At 38.5% G+C, this 12,247-nt stretch overlaps 2 protein-coding genes across 2 annotated transcripts in view; one reads left to right on the top strand and one right to left on the bottom strand.

Moving 5' to 3' along the window:
* Positions 1-11,900, bottom strand: part of LOC114666684 (zinc finger protein 664-like) — a 23,544-nt gene extending 11,644 nt beyond the window's left edge. Inside the window, exons 1-3 of the mRNA XM_028821644.2 lie at positions 11,767-11,900; positions 6,856-6,965; positions 5,821-6,300 (exon numbers count right to left, since the gene is read on the bottom strand). Of these exons, the coding sequence (XP_028677477.1) occupies positions 5,821-6,145 (325 nt within the window). The 5' untranslated portion in view covers positions 6,146-6,300; positions 6,856-6,965; positions 11,767-11,900. The remainder of the gene's footprint in view (positions 1-5,820; positions 6,301-6,855; positions 6,966-11,766) is intronic.
* The window catches only part of LOC114666580 (zona pellucida sperm-binding protein 3-like), a 515,374-nt gene that overhangs the window by 287,311 nt on the left and 215,816 nt on the right, over positions 1-12,247 (top strand). The window lies entirely within an intron of this gene.

Raw genomic sequence — 12,247 nt, 5'->3', positions numbered from 1 at the left:
GTAAGCTGTAAGGAATGAGCCTGCCAAATTTCAGCCTTCCACCTACACGGGAAGTTGGAGAATTAGTGATGAGTGAGTGAGTGAGTCAGTCAGTCAGAGAGGGCTTTACCTTTTATTAGTATAGATAATAGGAGTAGTACCTATCAAAATGTGGAAAATCTGATGTGGTTTAGTGCTCTGCGACATGTAAAAGAAAATTCTTTTTATACAATTTTGAGAAAGCCATATATTAGCAAACTAGCAAAATACCCGCGCTTCGCAGCAGAGAAGTAGTGTGTTAAAGAGGTTATGTAAACATATATATACATATACATATATACACATATCTACATACACATATATATACATATATATATATATATATATATATATATATATATATATATATATATATATATATACATACATACATACATACATACATATATATATATATATACACATATCAACATATATATATATATATATATATATATATATACATACATATACACATATACATATATATACACATATCAACATATATATATATATATATATATATATATATATACATACATATACACATATACATAAACACACACATATACATCCATCCATCCTCTTCATATATACATATATACATACATACATACATAGTGCGTAATAACACGGGCTGTGATTGTTACATGGGAGGGAGACGACAAATTACAGCTTCCCACTTTCTAATCGGGCCTGTGATTGGTGCTTTGACTGATGCCTAGATACCACAGTATGTCCCATTAGGAGAGGCGTTAGGGAAGTGTAATTGAATAGTGGTGCTGCAAGTTTAGCTTTACACCTGTTTTTAAGGCTTATTGACTGAAAGGGGCTTTCATGAAAAAACTTAGGGCTTTGCTACAGGATACACCCTCCACAAGTTAAGGAAGTAAAAATAAAGGTATATATTTCTGTTTTATTTAAACCTTTTAAGTTTGTATGCGGGCGGCATGGTGGCGCAGTGAAAGGTGCCAGTTAGGAGACCCGGGTTCGCTTCCCTGCGTGGAGTTTGAATGTTCTCCCCGTGTCTGTCTGGGTTTCCTCCGGGTACTCCGGTTTCCTCCTACAGTCCAAAGACATGCAGGTTAGGTGCATTGGCGATTCTAAATGGTCCCTGGTGTGTGGGTGTGTGTGCGCTGCGGTGGGCTGGCACATTGCTGGATGGATGGACATCTGTATGCATAGCCCTATTTGCCCGTTTTCGTTTTTTTTCTTTCTTCAGTAATATTTCAGCAAACCCGGAGCTTGTCAGTTCAAATCCTGGTACTGACACTACTGTGTGACCCTGAGGAAGTCACTTCACCTGCCTGTGCTGCAAAAAACAAAAGTAATGTAACAAATTGTACCTCAGATGTTGTAAGTTGGTGGAATAAAGGCATAAGTAAAATAGATAAATATGTATTATACACATAGGAACTATTCATTTATTTTCAGTTAAGTCATCTGCAGCAAACTTTTATAAATGAGGGTTTCTCATTTTTAGAAAGTGCAAACTGTTTCTTCTTCATTGACGTTTTCTCTTGGACAGCTTTTTTCATTTCATTGGAAATGAAAGCAGCAGCTGCCAAAATATGTAGCTTTCTTATTAATTTTTCAACATTGTGTAAAAAAAATGTATAAAGTAACATAAAAGGTTTAAATACTGGTTATCCTTTTACACTAAAATATTACTAAAGAGATACAAAAAAAGTAAAATGGATATGTTCTTTTTCTTTAAGGAGATTAAATATTACTGAAGAAAGAAAAAAAAAATTAAACAGCCAAATGGGGCTATGCATACGAACTTAAAAGGTTTAAATAAAGCAGAAATATATATTTTATTTTTACTTGCTTAACTTGTGGAGGGTGTATCCTGTAGCAATGCCCTAACTTTTTTCGTGAAAGCCCGTTTCAGTCAATAAGTCTTAAAAAAAGGTGTAAAGATATTGACAATAAGCTACGCAAACCCAGGAAGACATGGAATTGTTTAAATCAAGTATCATTACATCTTCCTTTCTTAAAGAGAAGTAAGGCAGTACTTATAAGCTTACATATTTATATATAGACATACATACATACATATATATATATATATATATATATATATATATATATATATATATATATATATATATATATATATATATATATATATATATATCCGAAGCCGTGCAAGCACACTGTTGAGAATGCAACGTATAGTTGTACAGAAGAAAAGCAATCTTGCCTCAAATGAATGGCAACCTTTTGTAGGTCTATGAACTTAATTTAAACTTTAGATAGATAGATAGATAGATAGATAGATAGATAGATAGATAGATAGATAGATAGATAGATAGATAGATAGATAGATAGATAGATAGATAGATAGATAGATAGATAGATAGATAGATAGATAGATAGATTGATTTACACGGTGCTTTCTTTCCGAAGTACCTGCACTCATGAATATGTCTGTATGTGTCAGTCGGTCAAATCCACGCGCTTCGCACCGGCGAAGTACCGCTTTTAAATTTTTATTAAGAAAAAAAAAAACCTTTGTAAATTGAGGGAAAATACACTGAGAACAGTTTGTTAAGGATCTGTTTTTTTGTGAAGCTGCCTTTACTCGAGTGATCACTTCGCCCTGACTTGGTGGCCAACTATAAGCGTTACCTGGTAGGTAACCACCCATACAATCAGATTGTGAATCAGACTACGAATGCCGTGAATGTAATTACACACTCACTACACTTGCTTACGGTAATCGAACCTCGGACGTCAGCGCTAGAGGGGCTGAGCAGCAGTGAAGTATTGCTTTTAAATTTTAAATAAGAACAAAAGAAAACCTCAGAGGTTCAATTTCCGTAAGGGAGTGAAGTGAGTGGCCGGTTACCTACCAGGTAACGCTTATGGTTGGACAGCAAGTGACGTAACATCAGCCACGGTGCCTTCAGTTGTGAGAAGCAGATCATAGAATGATTGAAAATAGTTTTGCATTTACCTTTTTAGTAAAAGGCGCGCTTTTAAGCCTGAGAAATCACCCCGTAAATGCACACGTTTAATTGCACATGTGTTAATATGTATGCTTACACAGTATTAAAAGACAGTCAAAAATTAACGTCATTTACCTTCGTTCCCGCGTTTGACTCGTGCTGTAAATCTCTTCCTTGTTTTTAGTTCACGTGATTACGTAGGAGGCGTGATGACGTGATACATGACTCCGCCTCCTCCATTACAGTATATGGACAAAAAACATGTTCCAGTTATGACCATTACGCGTAGAATTTCGAAATGAAACCTGCCTAACTTTTGTAAGTAAGCTGTAAGGAATGAGCCTGCCAAATTTCAGCCTTCCACCTACACGGGAAGTTCGAGAATTAGTGATGAGTCAGTCAGTCAGTCAGTCAATCAATCAGGGCTTTGCCTTTTATTAATATGTATAGATATGCAACAGAGGACCAACCATTTCAGAGGTTAAAAATCATCTAATACTACAGAACAAATCCTGAAAACTTCCTGCACCTAGCATTACAAGTTCAAAACCTATGACTTCTAGAGAATTACTTTTCAGTAGTACTCTTTGTAATAAAATTATGGCCACTCCCCCTTTTTAAACCTTCCATACCTTATATATAAATGTCTACGTGTGGAAGTGTATGTCTGTCTGTCCGTCCGTCCGTCCGTCCGGCCCGGAAGTGAGAGGTGGAGTCGGGGTAAGTGCTCCACCTCCAAGGAAACAGAAAACTCGCTTAGCTGGTAATAACACAAGCGAGGCCAGCACATCAGCAAAACGAAACCTCCGAAGAAAGACAAAGTCGCTTGGCCAATAACATCGGCAAAACATCATCCCTTTTACTTCTCCTCTCGCCACTAATAACACAAGCGAGGACAGCATGTCGACAAGCTGAAACCTCTGAAGAAAAAGTCACTCTCTTAACCGCTAATACAGAAGCGAGGCGAGCACATCGGCAAAACAGCATCCCTTTTACGTTTCTTCTTGCCGCTAATACACAAGTGAGGCGAACACGCTGACAGGAAACCTCCAAAGAAAGACAGTCGCTTAGCTGCTAACATCGGCAAAATGGTATACCTTTTACTTTTTCTCTTGCTTCTGCTCCGTACTTGTAAAATTTTTATTTTTATACTGTAATGAGGGTTTGTTCTGTTTTGTGTATTGTATTGTATTGTCCCCCTTCTTTTTGACACCCACTGCACGCCCAACCTACCTGGAAAGAGGTCTCTTTTTGAACTGCCTTTTCCAAGGTTACTTCCATTTTTTCGCTACAAGGGTTTTTCTTTGGGAGTTTTTTCATGTCTTCTTAGAAAGTCAAGGCTGGGGGGCTGTCAAGAGGCAGGGCCTGTTAAAGCCCATTGTGGCACTTCTTGTGTGATTTTGGGATATACAAAAATAAATTGTATTGTAATACAGAAGTGAGGAGAGCACATCGGCAAAACTAAAACTCCAAAGAAAGACAAAGTTGCTTAGCTGTTAATACAGAAGTGAGGCGAGCACATCGACAAAACGAAACCTAAGAAGAAAGAGCCACTCGCTTAGCCACTAATACAGAAGCGAGGTGAGCACATCGGCAAAACAGCATCTCTTTTACTTTTCCTCCCGCCGCTAATACACAAGTGAGGCGAGCATGCTGGCAAAAGGAAACCTCCAAAGAAAGACAGTCGCTTAGCCACTAACATTGGCAAAATGGTATACCTTTTACTTTTTCTCTCGCCGGTAATAGCACAAGTGAGGCCAGCACGTCGCCAAAGCAAAACCTCAGAAGAAAGACAAAGTCGCTTAGCCACTAATACAGAAGCAAGGCCAGCACATCAGCAAAACTAAACCTCTGAAGAAACTTTCAATTACCTGACATCTCGACATTTAATTTTTTTTCTTGACTATTTCAATAGTTGCTAGGACCCCGTGTGGCTTACACAGCTAGTCTCATCTAATTTTGCACACTAGTTTTTGGGTACGATATTATGTTCTGCTATTTTGGTCAGTCAGCAACCTTTTGGAATATTAGATAGATAGATAGATAGATAGATAGATAGATAGATAGATAGATAGATAGATAGATAGATAGATAGATAGATAGATAGATAGATAGATAGATAGATAGATACTTTATTAATCCTAAGGGGAAACTCACAACAATCATGGATTCATTTAATAATAATAATAATTCATGGATTGACTTACAAAGAAAATTACTGTTAATACCTCTTTTTAGTTAATGTCTTCAAAATCTAAACATTTTTAAAGTGTAGAAAACATTATCAGGTTTCTTACTGATTAATTATGTTTTGGTCCATGAAATAAATACATATTTTCTCATCAATAAGGCTATTGAAATGGGTGAAGCACTCTGTGAACCGATGACTGAAAACACAAACTCTTCCAATGAGTGAAGAGGTGCATAGACAGACTGGGGTACCATTTCCAACAATTGTGTCTATACGTCCCCTGCAGAGGCACACACAGCTAGCTGCATGTCACCAACTGTGAAGAATTGTAAGTAAGACCCTTAAAGCTTTACACATCCTGTAGATTACATAGAATTAGCAACAAGCTCTTCCGTGCAGTTTTAACATCTGTATGCTCTCAGTCACACTTTATTGATTATGTGGCACTGCATTCAAAGTGTTAGCATTTTAGTGGAATGAGAGGAAAAAACATTCTGCTGTTCAATTCACAACATGTAATTGTTTCTGAACTACTGGAACCAAAATTGCAAATCAACCAAACCCTTTATTTTCAAGTTTGTTGAGAGCAAGACAAGACATTTCAAGTAAATTACATCTGCCCCAAGCCTTATGTTGGTATTTTATGTTACTGCCTACCTTCTCCATTACGACTTGGCCAGGATGCTTTCTTGGTCATATCCACCTCCTTGTGCAAAGATTCAGACTTCTTGTAGACAGAACAATTCTGTAGCGAGTGTGCTCCTCTGTGTTTGAAGGCCAATGTAACATTTTCTTCCTTGACATGATTTACAACTACACTTCTATTGTGATGAGTCTCATCGGATGAGGGTTCAGATTCTCCTTCAGTGTCTACGGACACCTCTTCATATTCTTCCTTCTTAATAATCTCCCTGTTCTGCTTGCAGTACACCGATTCCCATTTACATTCCTCTTCCTTAATGTTTATACCTCTTTTCTCCATGAAACACTTGAAAACAAGGCCCCCCTCAATAGTGTTGAATCCGACCCTTTATCATCATTCCACATGCCTGCTTAACTTGGCTCTCGGAATTTAAATTTCATTTTAAGGGGCTCCTGGACAGCTGGTTTTACCTCCTCCATAGTGATACTAGGTTACTGAAAGCAAAGCAGAACAACACACTCAGAGTGGCACCAAAAAGCACAGCATGTTATTAAGTTGGCTCCTCTTACCTCATTGCCTGCTAGCCTCTATTCTTTTGACTTTTGCTACTACTTGAATATGCATTTCATATTATGGACATTTTATTCCATGGGAGGTTTCTTAAGTTTTAAATCTTCTGATTTGTGCTTCACATAGCATTATTATCCTATTAAGCTTTTTAATGGTCTCCATATACACTTGGGTTGTGGCAACAAATTTTTCTTCCAAGGTGAACTTCAGATCACTCGTGTGATTTTGTCATATGTTTTACATCTTATTTCTAAGATTTTATAAATAACTTCACTTTTGACATAGAAGCCTAAATCTGAAATGTTGCCCAGTTGTGTCTGAAGATACTAGGATGTTTGCTAATCCACCTAATTTAGTGTCATATATCTGTGTAGAATGTGCATGTTCTCTCCATATCTGTGTAATAGCTGCTTCAGGTCCTCCAGTTTAACTCCAATATCCCAAAGATGTGCATGCAAAATAACTGATAATAAATTTACCTGGTATGACTGAATGTACAGCAGTGCTCCAAGCTAGACTGGCACCCTCTCCAGGATCGGTTCCTGACTTGCCCTAACTGATGTCCAAACAGGCACTAACCTCAGAGTCTCTGAAATGCAAAAATACAGAAGAGGAGGAGTGAATGAAAATTAAACTAAGATGAACAGCAAAAATTACCAGCAAACTGCCCCATGACCATCATATGGTACATTTATGGTCATTCAAAACATTTAAAGCAAGCTCGATTTAATGTCAATGTAAAGCATTACACTTAAGAAGTAAAAATGTAAGGTTTGGATACACAATGGACGGTCAGAAAAAATCGACAGTACACCGTATGAGAAGGACTTAGGAATAATAGTAGACTCTAAGCTATCGACTTCCAGACAGTGTTCAGAAGCCATTAAGAAGGCTAACAGAATCTCAGATTATACAGTGCCTTGATGTGTGGAGTGCAAGTCACAGGAGGTTCTGCTCAAGCTTTATAACACACTGGTGAGGCTTCATCTGGGGTACTGGGTGCAGATTTGGTCCCCAGGCTACAAAAAGGACATAGCAGTGCTGGAAAAGGTCCAGAGAACAGCGACTAGGCCAGCGGTCTCCAACTCCAGTCCTGGAGAGCTACTGTGGCTGCAGGTTTTCATTCTAACCCTTTTCTTAATTAATGTACAGATTGTGCTGGTAATTAACTCTTTGCTATAATTTTAATTGATGCACAACTTAAGACTCAGGCCCTTTAATTATTTCTTTTTTCCTTAATTAGCAACCAAACAATATTAAGACACAAATTGTACCAACACATAAACAACAACCTGCATCCATCACACAATAACTGAAAATAAAGAAAGGTGAAGGCCTCAGTAATGTTGATCTGCTCAGGTCCACATAACATTTTGTCAGCGCTCTTAAAAAAGAAAATCAACAGTTTTGGAAATGTCTGCCATGGCAGAATGAGCGCCACTGAATTAAATAACGGGTTTAATTAGCAACGAGAATTGGCTTCAAGTTAAGAAACTGAATGAAGGTTGGAGTTTGAGGCCCCAACTTAGTTGGTCATCTGTTGGCTCACTTCACATCAAATTTATGTTTAGGTTCTGTTTAAGGAACAAGAATCAATTCAAAAGTCAGAGTCTCAAGAAAAGTCAAGTAAAATAAAGGGAAATAGTTTGTTAGCAGCAAAAACTGGTCACTAATTAAGAAAAGAGTTTGAATGAAGGACTGGAGTTGGAGACCCCTGGATTAGATTCCAGGGCTACAGGGGATGAGTTATGAGGAAAGATCAAAAGAACTGAGCCTTTACAGGAGATTAAGAGGAGACCTGACTGAAGTGTTTAAAATTATGAAGTGAATTAGTCCAGTGGATGGAGACTGTGACTCTAAAATGAGTTCATCAAGAACACGTGGACACAGTTGGAAACTTGTTAAGGGTAAATTTCACACTAACATGAAGAAGTTTTTTTTTTTTTTACACAAAGAACCACAGAAACTTGGAATAAGCAACCAAGTAGCGGGGTAGGCAGTAAGACTTTAGGGACTTTCAAAACTCAACTTGATGTTTTTTTTAGAATAAGTGGATAGGACTGGCGAGCTTGGTTAGTCTGTATGGCCTGTTCTCATCTAGAGTGTTCTAATAGAAAGCACCTTAATGACAGGTAAAGCAAATTCAATTTTGTAAGGGAATCATACTACTGGTCTGGTGTCCCATTAAACCTGTCAGACATTACATGAACCCAAAATAAAACTATTACTTATGAGAAACATGCATACTTGAAAGCTCACAATGAGATCTGCAATAATTAGAGAGACAAACTGAAAAAAAAAATTACAATGAAAATTTCCAAATGTTAAATATTATGATTTGGGAGCAACACAAACAATATATGTACTTCTAACAATGAGAGATTATGAAAACAATGGTGTTAGATGTGATCAAATTCTGACATCTCATGGCATTCTCAAACCTGCATAATCCAATTTACAGTCATGTGGGGTCAGGGCCCATACTGGGACCTCTGGGCAGAACACAGAAAACAGCTGGGAAAGGCAGTCAGTCCAATCCCACTCACGCACACACACGTGGTCCAACTTGGAATCACCAGTCAGCCTCACCTGCATGTCTTTTGGCACGTGGGAGGGAAATGCACCCCAACATGAGGAGAACAAGCAAACTCCATACAGACAACTACCAGGCACAGAATTCAAACCTGGAGCACTGGATTAGTGAAGCAGTTGCGCTAACCATTGGATTACCAAGATACCTCTGCTGCCATCCTTTTTCTTTTATGATGTAATAAAAAACAAACAAAAAAAAAAACAATAAACTACCTGTTGAATGATCTGAACAGCAACACAGCAAGTGTCACATTTCTTTCAACAGTGAAGTGGAAATGCACTTGAGCAGATCAAAATAGAAAGACATAACTTACAGGTGCTGGTCATAAAATTAGAATATCATGACAAAGTTGATTTATTTCAGTAATTCCATTCAAAAAGTGAAACTTGTATATTAGGTTCATTCATTACAGACAGACTGATGTTTAATCAAATGTTTATTTCTTTTAATGTTGATGATTATAACTGACAACTAATTAAAGTCCCAAATTCAGTATCTCGGAAAATTAGAATATTGTGAAAAGGTTCAATATTGAAGACACCTGGTGCCACACTCTGATCAGCTAATTAACTCAAAACACCTGCAAAAGCCTTTAAATGGTCTCTCAGTCTAGTTCTGTAGGCTACACAATCATGGGGAAGACTGCTGACTTGACAGTTGTCCAAAAGACGACCATTGACACCTTGCACAAGGAGGGCAAGACACAAAAGGTCATTGCTAAAGAGGCTGGCTGTTCACAGAGCTCTGTGTCCAAGCACATTAATAGAGAGGCGAAGGGAAGGACAAGATGTGGGAGAAAAAAGTGTACAAGCAATAGGGATAACCGCACCCTGGAGAGGATTGTGAAACAAAACCCATTCAAAAATGTGGGGGAGATTCACAAAGAGTGGACTGCAGCTGGAGTCAGTGCTTCAAGAACCACCACGCACAGACGTATGCAAGACATGGGTTTCAGCTGTCGCATTCCTTGTGTCAAGCCACTCTTGAACAAGAGACAGCATCAGAAGCGTCTCACCTTTGGACTGCTGCTGAGTGGTCCAAAGTTATGTTCTTTGATGAAAGTAAATTTTGCATTTCCTTTGGAAATCAAGGTCCCAGAGTCTGGAGGAAGAGAGGAGAGGCACAGAATCCACGTTGCGTGAGGTCCAGTGTAAAGTTTCCACAGTCAGTGATGGTTTGGGGTGCTATGTCATCTGCTGGTATTGGTCCATTGTGTTTTCTGAGATCCAAGGTCAATGCAGCCGTCTACCAGGAAGTTTTAGAGCACTTCATGCTTCCTGCTGCTGACGAACTTTATGGAGATGCAGATTTCATTTTCCAACAGGACCTGGCACCTGCACACAGTGCCAAAGCTACCAGTACCTGGTTTAAGGACCATGGTATCCCTGTTCTTGATTGGCCAGCAAACTCGCCTGACCTTAACCCCATAGAAAATCTATGGGGTACTGTGAAGAGGAAGATGCAATACACCAGACCCAACAATTCAGAAGAGCTGAAGGCAACTATCAGAGCAACATGGGCTCTCATAACACCTGAGCAGTGCCACAGACTGATCGACTCCATGCCACGCCGCATTGCTGCAGTAATCCAGGCCAAAGGAGCCCCAACTAAATATTGAGTGCTGTACATGCTCATACTTTCATGTTCATACCTTTCAGTTGGCCAACATTTCAAAAAATCCTTTTTTTGCAATGGTCTTAATTGATATTCTAATTTTCCGAGATACTGAATTTGGGACTTTCATTAGTTGTCAGTTATAATCATCAACATTAAAAGAAATAAACATTTGAAATACATCAGTCTGTGTGTAATGAATGAATCTAATATACAAGTTTAACTTTTTGAATGGAATTACTGAAATAAATCAACTTTGTCATGATATTCTAATTTTATGACCAGCACCTGTATACATATAGTGTTGTAGACATGCAGATTTAAGGGAAATTAGAGTATTAAGCTGCTGCGACTTCAACTAAAAGCGTTATTTAGGTGAAGTTCACTATATTATTGCATACAATAAAGTAAACTGTCAAGCTTACAAATTTGTGGGCTTATACCTAAACTAGACAATCGGGTAAGAAAATAAATTGCTGAATTTAATTCATTTACTGGATTAAATGATTATTCTCGCGCCTGTAATATGCTTAAAAAAGCTGAATGGAACGTTCACCTAAAAGTGCTGTTTAAAAGATTCTGCCACCTGCCTTGTTATTGAAGTCGGGATGGAAAACTGGAACTGTTTTTATTAATTTTATGTATTTATTTCACGCTAAACGGAAATGGATTTCCTGTTGCCAGATCTAACATTTTGGAGCTCCGACTTGGACTGTTTGGAGAAGGCACGAATACTTAGTTGTGACATATCTCTTACTTTTTCTTCGCATACACAAATGATCAGTTCGACGTTGCATTTTTGCGTCGATTTGAATAAGTAGCATCGCGATGCACTTTTGGGGAGTTTAGTTTGAAATTCATTTCGACACACACATATCTCTCTCTCTCTCTCTATATATATATATATATATATATATATATATATATAATGTGTGTGTGTGTGTGTGTGTTATATACAGTTTAAAAATCGACCGCAAATGCACGTGACCGTAAAAATGAGCTGTCCCACTTGACAACTCCAAAACCTCCCACAGCACATCCATTCAGTGATAATCCCCGAGCTCTTCTACGTTCGCGTGCAGATACTTGCTTGCTTGGCGACGACGGTGTACTTGGCCCTGTTGTTTTGTCATTTATTTTACCTTGTTTGTCTCTATCTGTTCAACATTAGTCATATACGTACATGTGCTTCTTTTTTCAACGACTTCCCCCTCCGGTAAACCAATTGAACTGATATCAACACCACCATCAAGTTCCTCAGTTTAGGAGATGAGCGTTCGCGCTGTGGTTTAAAGCGACAACAAACAACAGAAAAGAGGTTCTTCCGGTCTGGAGCCGCGACGCCGTGTGTCAAAATAAAAGTCTCCTCAGAAATCCGAACTACTGGGTGCTGGCAGAAATTGGGCTACTGTTGGCCGAAGAAAAAGAAGGAGAAGAAGAAGAGGGGGAAACGTGTCCGGAGGCAGGAGGAAAGTAAGGAGAGTGCAACTGAGGGTAGGAACTTTGAATGTTGGCAGTATGACTGGTAAGGGGAGAGAATTAACAGATATGATGGAGAGAAGGAAGATTGATATATTGTGCGTGCAAGAGACTAAATGGAAGGGGAATAAGGCCGGGTGGATTGGAGGTGGATTCAAATTGTTTTATCGTGGTGTGGATGAGAG

Source organism: Erpetoichthys calabaricus, chromosome 1, assembly GCF_900747795.2.
Source record: "Erpetoichthys calabaricus chromosome 1, fErpCal1.3, whole genome shotgun sequence".
Taxonomy (NCBI): domain Eukaryota; kingdom Metazoa; phylum Chordata; class Cladistia; order Polypteriformes; family Polypteridae; genus Erpetoichthys; species Erpetoichthys calabaricus.
Note: the sequence above shows the minus strand (reverse complement) of the source record. Positions and strands in the feature narration are given on the sequence as shown.